The 13,830-nt window shown below is 34.7% G+C and overlaps 1 protein-coding gene across 5 annotated transcripts in view; it reads right to left on the bottom strand.

Annotated features, from left to right (window-relative positions):
* Positions 1-13,830, bottom strand: part of DMXL1 (Dmx like 1) — a 156,155-nt gene that overhangs the window by 62,871 nt on the left and 79,454 nt on the right. For all 5 annotated transcript variants that reach the window (XM_070412512.1, XM_070412508.1, XM_070412509.1 and 2 more), the window contains exons 20-25: positions 10,675-10,844; positions 10,088-10,185; positions 8,762-8,927; positions 7,675-7,936; positions 3,390-4,483; positions 2,733-2,924 (exon numbers count right to left, since the gene is read on the bottom strand). In XM_070412512.1, the coding sequence (XP_070268613.1) occupies positions 2,733-2,924; positions 3,390-4,483; positions 7,675-7,936; positions 8,762-8,927; positions 10,088-10,185; positions 10,675-10,844 (1,982 nt within the window). The remainder of the gene's footprint in view (positions 1-2,732; positions 2,925-3,389; positions 4,484-7,674; positions 7,937-8,761; positions 8,928-10,087; positions 10,186-10,674; positions 10,845-13,830) is intronic.

The raw sequence follows: 13,830 nt of genomic DNA, 5'->3' as shown, positions 1-13,830 counted from the left end.
CGTGTATCAAAAGCAAACCCTTTAGGGTTCAACCTGCTTCTTCCTCAACCAAAATATAAAAAAGCAGAGCCTGATAAAAGACAGTTCACCTATTGACAGGTCATTGAAGAATGTGCTACCACATATTCTAGTGACTACAGAAAGCAAACAATTTAAAGAAAGTGAAATTTAAGAGAAAGAAGGTATGAACCACAGCAATTAAAGGGAAACATTTGTATTGGACAAGAGGTTCTAAACATGGCATGATGAGAAATAATAGAAGTAGATCTGAGGATGAAGAAGTGTAACCTAGGTAAGAAAGTAGACTAGACAACTATTAAAAGACTAAGTTCTTGATCTAATTAAGAAGGTATGACAGTCTTTTAAGTTGATAAAAAATGGATAGATTAAAATCTCATTGCTATTTCTACTTCAATTATCAGCAAGACATGTAGTATGAATTAAAATTATGAATATCATCATATAAAATTAAGGATCAACAAATTTTAATATTTAAAAGCAAAGACCATGTATGGAAGATTGTGAAAATGATAGAATATTTTCCAGCTTCTCCAATCAAAATGTGGAGACTGTTTCCCCACTTATTGAATCTGGACTCGCCTTCTAACTTGCTTGGACCAGGAGGATACAACAGAAGTCATGTGTGAATTCTGAACCTAGTCCTCAAAAAGCCTTGCAAATTTTTGCTGCTTTTAAAACTCCTGCAACCAGAACAGCCATCATGGCTCAGTGGTTGAACACTGACCTATTAACCAGGAGGTCATGGTTAGATTCCTGGTCAGGGCACATACCCAGGTTGCAGGCTCGATCCCCAGTCCGGGGCATACAGGAGGCAGCAGATCAATGATCCTCTCTCATTATTGATGCTTCTATCTCTCTCTCCCTCTCTCTTCCTCTCTGAAATCAATAAAAAAATACTTAAAACAACAAAAAAAAAACCTCCTGCAATCATGATATGAAATAACCTAGATGTGATTATTAATTTTATATGTGAACATGACCAGGTCTTCAGGTGCCCAGACATTTGGTCAAACATTATTCTAGGTGCATCTGTTAGGGTGATTTGGGGAGATTATCACTTGAATTGGAACACTAAGCAAAGCAGATAGGGGAAGGCCTCATCCAATCAACTGGAAGACCTGAATAGAACAAAAAAAGTAGAGAATGAGGGAATTCTGCCTGGTTGCATTGAGGTGAGTCTTGAGTCTTTCCTGACTTTTTTTTTTTTAATCCTCACCCTAGGATATTTTTCCATTGATTTTTAGAGAGTGGGAGAGGGAAAGACAAGGAGAAATACTGATGTGAAACACATCGATTGGTTGCCTCCTGTATGTGTCTCTACCAGGGCCTGGGCCGACAGAAGCTTGCAACCGAGGTACATGCCCTTGACCAGAACTGAAACCCGGATCCTTCAGTCCCCAGGCCAACACTCCATCCACTGAGCCAAACTGGCTCAGGCCCTGCCTTTGAATTAGAACTGAAATACTGGCTCTTCTTGGGTCTCAAGCCTGGTAGCTTTCAACTGGAATTTACATTACCAGCTATCCTGGTTCTCAGGACTTCAGACTAGGACTGGAACTACATGATCAGCTCTCCTGGGTCTCCAGCTTGTCAAATGCACATCTTTGGACTTCTCAGCCTCCATAATCATGTGAGCCAATTGCTTATAATAAAGCTCTTTACACACGCATGCACACCCCTTATTGGTTCTTTTTCTCTAGAGAACCCAGAATAATATGCTATGCTTGGCTGTTGGAAGATGAAAAATGTATGACCCAGATTTTCTGTCAGCCCTGCAAACATTCTGCTTACCAACAGAAATCTGAAGTCATCCTAGATCTGTGGTCGGCAAATTGCGGCTCGCAAGCCACATGCGGTTCTTTGGCCCCTTGAGTGTGGCTCTTCCTAAGCCTTAGGAGTACCCTAATTAAGTTAATAACAATGTACCTACCTATATAGTTTAAGTTTAAAAAATTTGGCTCTCTTGTCAGAACTGGTTTGGCTCAGTGGATAGAGCGTCGGCCTGCGGACTGAAAGGTCCCAGGTTCGATTCCGGTCAAGGGCATGTACCTGGGTTGCGGGCACATCCCCAGTAGATGTGCAGGAGGCAGCTGATCGATGTTCCTCTCTCATCGATGTTTCTAACTCTCTATCTCTCTCCCTTCCTCTCTGTAAAAAATCAATAAAATATATTAAAAAAAAATAAAATTTGGCTCTCAAAAGAAATTTCAATCGTCGTATTGTTGATATTTGGCTCTGTTGACTAATGAGTTTGCCGACCACTGCCCTAGAGGATTCACTGGGACAAAATAATTCACATTGTCCTGAAAATATGTAATCTTTTAATATTAACAAAGAAAACCTTTACATAGATATTAGTAACTTCACACCATAATATTAAGTCTCTATATCTAAAAAACAATCAGCTTTTTGACTAAGTGTACTGCTAAAGAAATCACGTATCTGCATATATACCAATTACTCTTATCTTAATAAAATGGCTAAATAAGACTTAGTAACTAGCATTGGATTAAAAATTAAAATACTCTAGTGGGTATAAGTAACACAAGTAAGATGAACCTGGCCTACAACCAGAAGTTTTCTTTGATAAACTTGGTAATGTAACAATCACTATGTATAGTCTGATGTTTAAAATTATTTTTTAAAACCCTAACACTTATCTTTTAGTTTTACTGTAGTATAATTAAAAGACTGAAACCAAGCATACTTACTTTATTGCTTTGGATATCTGGATGGGGTGGTGAATCAAAGTTTATTATGGCATGTAGAATATCATGTGTTAGATTACTAAGGTGTAATAATGGATTGGCAACTACTGTTTTGGCACTGGCTGTACAAGCAAAGAGGAGAGGTACTGAGGTTTGCTCTGACAGAGAGCTAGGAAATATTGGTTCTGATGTTTCCTTAAAAACAAAGAAAAAAAAGGTTAACCAGCCATTTATAGTTATAACCCATTATTTATGTAATTCAGGGGTTTCTTTGCAAAACTTCAAAACACTTAAAACTTAAAAGTTTAACACAAACTTTTTATAGTTAGAAGGGATCGGAGGAGGTCATCATTCTAGGAATTATACTGAAAAATGATGGAACAATACCCTCTTATCGTAAGAAATTCATCAGCTCATAAGGGCATTCATATAAGAATGTGGCATTTGAATTCAGCATATCATAGGGCCTAATATCAAATTGTCTTTAAACTGCAATACATGCATAAGTCCACAAATTCACAATGAAGTACCATGCAAAAATGAGCATTCCTTAAAGCTACCATAACTAAGAAAATCAACAAATTTTAATATTTGAAAGCAATGATCAAAAACATTTTCATATATGTGCTATTTTGACTGGCTATCATATAAGTTACATACCTGCTGAGATTCTTGTAAAAGCAAAATCAATTCCATTCTCACAGAGGCAAGGCCCCCACCATGGGATCCATGAAGTATGCAGTAACTAAGAAACATTCTCAACAGTGACTGATATTTCAAAAGCCATTGTCTTTTTTCCTGAAAATTTTCTCTCAGTTGTTTCACTTTTTTTTCATGAAGCAAATCTTCATCATCTTCATTTATTCCCAATTCATCTCCATTTGCACCAAATGCAGACTGTAATTCTTCAGCATCTGAACAATAGTCACAAGTCTTCTGGAGAGCTATCATCTCCTTTTCAAGCCAGTGATATAGTTGGTAACGCAATTTTCCACCATCTATTTCATAGCCAGTAGATAAAGTACGAAGTTCTCCTGTGAGAATCTTTAAACATGCTCTAAATTTTAGTTGAACTGCAATTATATCTTCTGACGGACTTAAAATGTCATTTTCATCTAGCATGCTGAGAGATTCTGTGTAATTAGAACTCGTTTCATCTATTTTTTTCCCTATTTTTTCCTTTGAATGTTTTAGTTCTTTCATTGAAATAGGGAGATCCTCATTTTCTTCATCATTATCACTGTCCCATTTTAATTCTAAAGAGTCATCCTGAAATACAACACTTGGTTGGCTCCAATCAAAAGAAAGAGTGGAGTTCGACTGCTTCTCTGAGGAACCCTCTGAAGAAGATCCAAAACCATTCGTGAGTGACTGTGACCAATCGATAGCAGAAGACTTATCTTCCCTTGCATCCAATTTCAATGGAGAAGTTGGAGAACAGTCTTTACTAGTATCCATAAAATTAGCTGTTCTACAAAAAGGTTTTGTCTTCTTAATGACTTTTGGTATCTTTGATAATACTTCCAAAGCCAACATGGGGCAGCCAGCTTTTAAATGAGCACAGGCAGTAGTAAAAAATAATCTTCTTTCACTTAAATTAATTGTTCCTGCGAGTCCACTTTTTCCTGTTAAACTCACATGTGTGGAAAACGCATCAGATGATCCAAAATGACGTCTCAGCAAAAGAGGATGTGTTCTTAGATAATTGTAGAAGTTAAAAACTGCAGGATTACAGGCTGACATAGTGACTTGATCTGAAAGTAAATTCATTTTATGAGCCAAGAAAAATTCTTTAAGAGTTGTATTGTAGCATTTTTCTCTACTATGGCCCCTTTATCTACCTGGTCTTTCTTTAGACAAAATTTTATTAACACACCATACTAATACATAGTATTGAACAGACAAAAACACATTTTTATCCCAGCCAGCATGGCTCAATGGTTAAGCCTTGACATATGGTCATGGCACATGCCTGGGTTGTGGGCTCAATCCCCAGTGTGAGGCATGCAGAAGGCAGCTGATCAATGATTCTCTCTCATCACTGATGTTTCTAACTCTTTCTCTCCCTCTCTGAAATCAATAAAACTATATACTTTTTAAAAACAACACATTTGTAATAAAATTTGTTCTAACATAGTAGAAAAACAAAGGTTATGCTGAATTCACATACTTTCAGGTAACAATCTAAGGTAATTTAAAACACCCACTTACACCTAGTTCTTTTTCTCTTACTTTCCCAGATAATCCTTTCCAATCTGCTTGGCTAGATCTTCCTCATTTTCTCTACCTCTGAGTATTCTAGAGTTCGATGCTTGACTTTTTTCCTATCTACACTAATTGTGTAAACTCATATAGTCACATGGCTTTAAACACCATCTAAATGCTAATAACTTGCACATCTCTATCACTTGTCCCAAATTCTCCCTGTAAATCCATACTACTATATCCAAAGGCCTACATTACATTTCCATTTACATGTACATACTCTTGCCTCAGGGCCTTTAGTGAGCCTTTGGCCCAAGCATGTCAAACTCGCAATCTGTGGGCCACAGGCAGCCCACGACGAATATTTTTGTGGTCCAGCCAATATAACGGTATATAAAAAAGTCTTAATAAAAATTTTGTATCTTAATTTTTACAATATCCTGTTATACATAATTATTATCAATGAACAACAATGTTCACTAATGACTGATTGCTATAATCATATTGCATTCATTTCCTTTAGGCGCCTTACGTACAGGCACACCATTTCTCTCCACTAATACTAGCAGCAAATATTTTAGCAGCCGATTGCCAAGTCATTAGTTTTGTACTGACTTGTTTGGTGTGCGCAACAGGAAATATTTCGCTTTTGGAGAACAGGAAAAATAGGTTTATTTGCATTACGCTTATTAATATGTGCAGTTATTCAGTGTCTGGTAAGTTAATGTTCAAGAAAAAATATTAATTTTTATTAAAATGTTCTATTATTTTATGTTAATGATTACTCATTTATTTCAGCCCTTTGTATCCAACATGTCTCTATTGAAATAAACCTACGTTTCTAGGAAAATTGAAGCTTTTGCTTTTTTGAGGCCCACATAAATTTAACCTTGCTTATTTGACAGTGTTAGCCTTTGAGTTTGACATGCTTGCTTTGGCCTAAACTACTCTACCCATATATCTACATGTAGTGAGCCTTTGGCCTAAACTACTCTATCCATACATCTACTCGCTCATTTCAATTAGTTGATCTTATTAGAGAAGTCTTCTCTAGCTAAAGCAACACTCCCCAAAATTTGCTCCCAGTCTTCCCTATATCATTTATCTATTGCCCAAGCTAAAAACCCAGGAATTATCCTTGATTCTCACTCTCTTCACATCTAGCGAATCTTGTCCTACGTAGTCAACCTTAACATTATATTCCAAATCCAACCACTTCTCTCTGCCTCCACTCCTACCATCTTGGTCCAAGCCACTATTATTCTTTAGTTTTTTTCTTCTAAAATACAGGTTTTTGTGTTTTTAATCCTTTATTGTTGAAAATATTAGATATGTCTCCCTTTTCCTCCATTGACCCTTTCTATCCCAGCCCTGTCCCCTGCGCCTAGAATGCAGGTTTAACTGGCTCTAAAAGTATGTGATCATGTATTAATCCCAAATCAAAATACATTTTTGACAAGAATATGTATAGGTATAAAATAAGTGACTGGCCCTAGCTGGTTTGGCTCAGCTAGAGCCTCAGCTTGCAGACTGAAGGGTCCCAGATTCAATTCCAGTCAAGGGCACATGCCCAGGTTGCGGGCTCGATTCCCAGTAGGGGGCATGCAGTAGGCAGCTGATCAATCATTCTCTCTCATCATTGATGTTTCTATCTCTCTCTCCCCTCTCCCTTCCTCTCTGAAATCAATATATTTAAAAAAATAAAATAAGTGACTAGAAAAGACCTTTTATTTCTCCCCTTCATTATACAGAGGCCAGTTTGGAAATCTATAGCTTAGATAGCTAAGATACTAGAACAATTGAGTAATATGACTTTTTCATAATAAGACATATGACACTTCATAATTAAATGATGCTATACAAAAAGCTATGAACTAGAACCTTTTCCAAATAGTACTCCAAATGATATGACACCTACTATACCAGCTATCATATACAATTCAATTCTAACTATAGAAAAATATGTGAAGAGCATATACCATCATTTTTATATAAAACTATATAAATAATTCCACATTATACTAACCTCTAGAAAAGTTTTAGCAGAAAGGATTTCTAAAACAAAAGGCAGAAGTAGATTCAAAAAGGAACATTAAAAAAAAATGTACCTCACGCATCTTATGAACAAGACAGTCAAAAAATTAGCAATTTTAATCACACCACGTATGTCAACTTTTTCTTTTTAATAATATGTTTTTATTGAATTCAGAGAAAAAGGAAGAGGAAGAGAGAAATAGAAACATCAAGGATGAGAGAGAATCATTGATAGGCTGCTTCCTGCATGCCCCCCAGTGGGGATTGAGCCCACAACCCGGGCACGTGCCCTTGGCCTGAATTGAACCTGGGACCCTTCAGTCCACTGGCCGATGCTCTCTCCACTGAGTCAAACCGACTAGGGCTCAACTTTTTTTTTTTTTTTTTTTTACAATAAATACAGTTCTACTATATAAATTATAAAACTGATTAATATGCTAACTTCCACCTCAGATAAACTGAGTTTATATCAGTATTTTCTTCAAAACATTTATATTCAACTGTTTATACATTTATATTGAATACATTGATTTCATAAAAACAGAAAATCCAAAGTATGCATAACTGTGTCCCCAACTGAACTATAAAGTCTTAGACCATGTCTTCAACTTGCTTTGTTATTACCATTAATATCTAACAGTGTGTTCTATACCCAGCAAATACTAATAAAACTCTTAGATCTTAACAACGTAAAAGTGCAGCTTACCATCTTCCTCTCTGACAGGTTGCTTTATTAATGTTTCCAGTGCACTACCATAATCTTCCAAAATCCAATATGCCATACTCCGAAGAAAAGGGTCATAATGCATATTGATGTTCAATGAATTGAGTTCATCGATAGGAGAAAGAATTCCCAAAATTTTTTTACGCAAAATAGACTTATATGTTGCAGATTTATCAAATTCAGACTCATATAGTCTTGCTATTACAAGAGCCAACTGAATATCATTCAGTTTCTCAAGACATACCTTGTAAAAAAAAAAAAAAAAGATTGTTTATATATAAGCGGGAGTATCTTTCACTTAAGATAAACTCAACTCAATCACTATTAACTACATGAACACAAGGCTTTATTAATATCTGAATCAGTGAACAAGGATGATTAAAAAAACATACTGCTTGCTTTGGCAAGTCTACTTGTCAGCATTTATGTTAATAGCTTATAAATTTTAGTATCTGCCAATACTAAATATGTTTGCAAAAAGAATTGGCCTAATAAGGAAATTGAAGAATTAAGAATTGAATAATTCTTAATAGCATCAAATCAAATTATGTATTTTGTTTTACTCTTGAACTCTTACTGTTCCCATCCACGGTAGCAGACTATAATGTTTTCGAAATTAAAAAAGAACACAATTTTTGCTTGTATGAAACTCTGAGCAAAAGGGCAATTTAAGATAGAAATGTTATATCTTAAGTATTCATAAATTTTTAAGGTTTATTGAGAAAGAATCTGTTAAAAATTTGTGAAGGTTCATCAACTGAGACAGAGCAAAAAATATATAGGTTAAAATATGTTTTAATTGTAGGAGAAACTTTTTTTTAACCTGTTAAATATTATGAGTCAGAACAACTACCTATCTCTACCAACCAACACGACCTGGCTAATCTTAATTCTGTATAAACATCGTTCAAGCTAAATGACAAAATTTTAAAAGTCACTGTAAAATATTATCAATTACTTTAGGTACTTAGCCTTGTGTTATTTCCACTAGACTTAAGTTGAAATAAAAAAATTAAAATTTTAGCCCTAGAGATGACCATGCGATTTTTAAAAAGGTTTCATTCATTACCTCAATTGCATCTCTGAGGCAACCAGCTAAAAGAAAAAATGCTGCAGAATGTTCAAATCTCTGTTTGCCTAACAAAGAAAAAGCATTCTTTAAAGCTGCTTTACGCCATCTCTCATCTTCAAAATTGTGTCCAAAAAACTGTGTCATCTTGGTATCATTTTGGGATCTGTAAGGGAAAAAAAAGTATAAAAATTTTAGAATATAATGTTTCTACATCAGAACTGATTTTATAAAGTTAGCCACTTAAAAGTTAAGACTGGCAAGAAACATTTGACAGTTTAAAAGTAACTATACATTTTCTTTTCTGAGCAAAGAACATTAATGATAAACATTTAGTTTCTCAAAAATATCTCAGATTATTAAAAAAAATGCTTTCAAACTATTGAAAAAACAACATTAGTAGCATTGTGAGAAATTATTTTAAAATCTATGTGAAATATATAATTTATATTAACTTCTGTGCTACTTCACCATTTAAACCTCATCAATCAATCACCTTTACTTTGATGATCAAAACCTAAAAACTCTGTCCTGATTCAAAACAATACTAAAAGGATCTAGTCTCTTACAAAACTGACTGGTACCATGATTTTCCCCCAGAGGTTGCTGTTCATATGGTTCATGCTGAACAGAACCCAAAACAAATGGTGATCATGTTCGCCAAGTGTTGCTGAGGACAAATGAAACAAAAATCCTAAGTGACCCAAACTCAATTATGGAGTCTGGCCGGTAAGAGGACAGTTTAGAGGGATAGCCTGGTCCATGGGCTCTTATAGAGCACAGAATAGATGCTTGTTCCAGATTCTAGCAATTTATCTTCCCAGCTTTAGTTCTTTGTCCTATAGGAATATCATAAAAAGTTCTTAAGCAAAAAAATATTTTTCTGGCCTGATAAAACCTAAAAACAAACTAAAGTTACCTATCAAGTTCTTCTGCTCTGCCCAACCGGAGTGGCTCAGTGGTTGAGTGTAAACTTATGAACCAGGAGGTTGCGGTTCTATTCCTGGTCAGGGCACATGCCCCGGGTGCCAGCTCAATACCCAGTGTGGGCGTGCAGGAGACAGCCTATCAATGATTCTTTCTCATCATTGATGTTTCTATCTCTCTCTCCCCATCCATTCCTCTCTGAAATCAATAAAAATACATTAAATAAGTAAAAAAAGATGTGCTCTAGAAAATATCTGGGATTCTCCCCTATAAAATGTCTCCTTAAATATAAAAATAACTAAAAATCTACATGAATCACACTAACCAGAACAACAAATCTTTATTTCATACATTTACTTTATGAACAGTTCTTCATTTTAAAGTAGTTTTCTCACCTACCTATATAATCCCCAAATCACAGCTTTCTTTTTCATTGCAAGGTAGAAAATGGCAGCATCTAAAGGATCATTCTTTCTATAAAAGGCTGCTTTGGCTACCTATAAGTAGAATATATTGTTCAATATTTCACAGAAATCATTTTTAAGAGAACAAATAGTTTCCCTCATATCCAAGATTTAATATACAGATTATTATACATTAATATACATTAATCTGTTTAAATGTTCAACAGATTTTTTTAAATATGTATGTAAACACACACACATACATATTCAACAATTACAAAAATAATTTATGGTGATGGCCTCCAAGGATACAGAGAGATGAGAACAGGACTATACTTTTCATTACAATCTTTTCTGTACTATTTTATTTTTTCTAAAAGTTTATGTATTTTGTAAAAATCTGACATATATACTAAACAAGTGTATCAACTAGAAATTTAAGAATTAGAATAGAAACTTTAAAATATTATATTCACATATTTTCAAATATAAAACTATGTAAAATCATCTCACTGCTTCAAAAAAACAAAGAGTAATTTAAAGGAACATCCAAAATATAATTTTCATACCAACATAAAATACCTTTTCTATGCATTTGCGTAAGATGCAAGTATTCCGGACCCACCATCCCACGCCCATAGCTCTCAGTTCAGACCAAGTGGGATTGTTTTTCTGCATTATTGGCAACATGTTCAGCAGTTCTTCTTCTGCTACTGAATGAAATGCCCAGGCAAAATGACTAGTAGACAGGCCTAAAGAAATGTCAAAAAAATGTTGGTAAGAAATATAAACACAATTATACAATGATTATCAGAAATGTGTTCCATATTTGCAATAAAAATATCTAAACTTTGTATGAGACTCACAAAGTTACAATTAAGTGTTTAGGGCTAGAGGAAATATGGGTTATTTTTTTTCTTGCTTCTCTAAACAATCCTATCGTTTCAATATTTTCTATAATGAGCATATATTTTCTATAATTAAAATATGTATTTTTTAAAAGATAAGAAAAAATGCTTGTGGCAAATGCCGCTGCGCAGAGTATTTTGTTCTCTAGCTATTCCCCATGACTTTTTCTTAGAAAATGAGAAACACAAGGTATTTTTCTATACTGGTATGATTCTTCTTCAAAGCTGATTCTCATTTTCCTTTGGTCAACATTTGTTTTGTGAATTTAATTCTACGGAATTTAAAAAAGCATCAAATAAACATTATATCCTGGTGAACAGAATTTAAGACAGTAAAGACTCATATCAAAAATTTTTCATACTATTTAATTTGTGTTTTTACCATTAATACACATTGTTCATAAAGTTATTGTTTTTATTAACAACTCAATATTTTATCATATTAATATGGCAATGTTTACATAATGACTTATTCTATTTGGGGCATTTGACTTATATGTAGTTTTTCACCAATAGGTAGTACAGATATAAAAAAAAGAGCTTTAAAAAATCGTTTTTTCTTCCCAAAGTGGGATTAACATATATATTTCCATATTGCTTTTCAAAGAGGTTTTCATAATTTTAAGTACTATAACCAATATTCAGGTACGTGTTTACCCATATTATGCTTACATTGAATTTTTCTTTTACTTTTTACAGTAGAGTGAATTGTTACCTCATTATTGTGTTAAATTGAGTTTCCTTCATTATTAGTGAAATAGAGAATTTCCCCTAGCATGTCTTTATTCTTTGTATTTTTTTGTTATTTATATATTTTGGCTATTTATCTGTCCAGAAAAAGGTACTGATTTTTTATGTTTTTATCAGCCCCTTATACATTATAGATAATAAACTTTATTTGACATTTAAAAGAAAAGCCCTAGTTGGGTGGTTCAGTTGGTAGGAGCACTGTCCTGTGCACCAAAGGGTTTCGGGTTCGATTCCCAGTCAGGGTACATACCTAGGTTTTGGGTTTGATTCCTGGTCAGGGCGCGTATAGGAGGCAATGAATTGATGTTTCTTTTTCACAATGATGTTTCTCTCTCTCTCTCTCTCTCTCTCTCTCTCTCAAATCAATAAAAACATATCCTTGGGTGAGGATTAAAAAAAAAAAAAAAAGACTGTGAAGACTCTGGAATCAGAATGCATGCATTAAATTCCAAGTCCATCCTTAATTAACTTTATAACTTTGGGCAAGCTTCTTGGTCTCCTGATTCCTCAATTTTCTCATTTAAAAAATGTGAATAATCATGGGACCTACCATAATACATTGTTGTAAGGATTAAATTAATATTGTTAAAGCATTTAGACTAATACCTGGCACATAATAACTATTATTATCCCTCTAGGGGCCCGATGCATGAAATTCGTGCAAGAGTAGGCCTTCCTTCCCCCAGCTGCTGGCATCGGCTTCCCTCTGGCACTCGGGACCCGGGCTTCCCTCTAGCCACAGGCAGGCACCCGGGACCCGGGCTTCCCTCGAAGCCCCAGCTTCGTCTGGAAGGTCACCAGAAAGGACATCTGGTCTAATTAGCATATTATGCTTTTATTATTATAGATGTCACTATATTTAGGAAGGTACTTTTATGTTTATACAGCACCATTTACATTAGCAATTCTTTCAACCTATTGGCACCACATGGGGTGTTTATTGTTCAGCTTCTATTTCTTCTTCACAGTGCATTTCGTTTAGTATTACTGGGCGAAGTAAATGATTAATTACAAGATGTGGCTTTGAAATATATGGACTGAAATGTTTAACCTAATATCCAGCGCCAAAGAATTTAAAATTCTCATTATACCCAAGTCTATGGAAAAAAATATATATATAAATTAAAAAAAAAACAATACTTATGCTGTGAACGGACTATTATTCTAAATTATTTTTACACTAGAGGCCCGTTGCATGAAAATTTGCACACATGGTGGGGTGAGGGGGTGGGGCGTCCCTCAGACCAGCCTGCACCCTCTTGCAGTCTGGGACCCCTCATGGGATGTCCACCTGCCGGCTTAGGACAGGAGCTGCCCCCTGGTGGTCAGTGCACGTCATAGCGACCAGTCATTCCAGTCATTCTGCCATTAGGGTCAATTTGCATATTACCCTTTTATTATATAGGATTTCTATTATCTCTCAACCGCGTTCAATAATTTTTCATAAATAATTAAAGAATTTGACTTAGAATTTTAAGTTTTACTTTCCCCAAAAGTGGAGAAGGAAGCAAAAAGAGAAACAAGGACAGAAAGGAAAAGAGAGAGCAAGAGACAGAGACCAATTAACAGAGGCGAACCTGTAGAATCAATAATGCTGGAAGGCAGCTCTATCTCTTATACTTCCTGGACACTGAACCAATAAATATCCTGTTTTGCTTAAGGTACCTTAAAGGTAGTAAAGTATTTCTGTTACTCTGAAAGTCCTGACTAACAGTATATATTAGTATCTGAAATGTTCTTAAACTAATATCTAAAATACACATTAATGTTAACAATAGTTTTGGGGGTACTCTTCTTTTGTAAAATAATTAAAATTTGAATATGTATCTTTTTCTGTAACAAAAATGTTAATCAATTTTTTTCTCAAAAATTTCAAAAGGGAGAAAAAGATAATCTAGAAAAGAAATTAAAGAGAAGGAAATACTAATTGGCCTTTAATGTATGATGTGCTTAAAACATAACACAGAATATCCAATTGCCCAATTGCTACATGTTTCTATTTCTTCATTAACTCTTTCCATCTACCAAAAATATTCCAATACTGCCTCAGTGGTTACAGTGTTGGCCCGCACACCACAGG

Source organism: Myotis yumanensis, unplaced genomic scaffold, assembly GCF_028538775.1.
Source record: "Myotis yumanensis isolate MYYU_CA2020_CCGP unplaced genomic scaffold, mMyoYum1.0.hap1 SCAF_4, whole genome shotgun sequence".
Classification (NCBI taxonomy): Eukaryota; Metazoa; Chordata; class Mammalia; order Chiroptera; family Vespertilionidae; genus Myotis; species Myotis yumanensis.
Note: the sequence above shows the minus strand (reverse complement) of the source record. Positions and strands in the feature narration are given on the sequence as shown.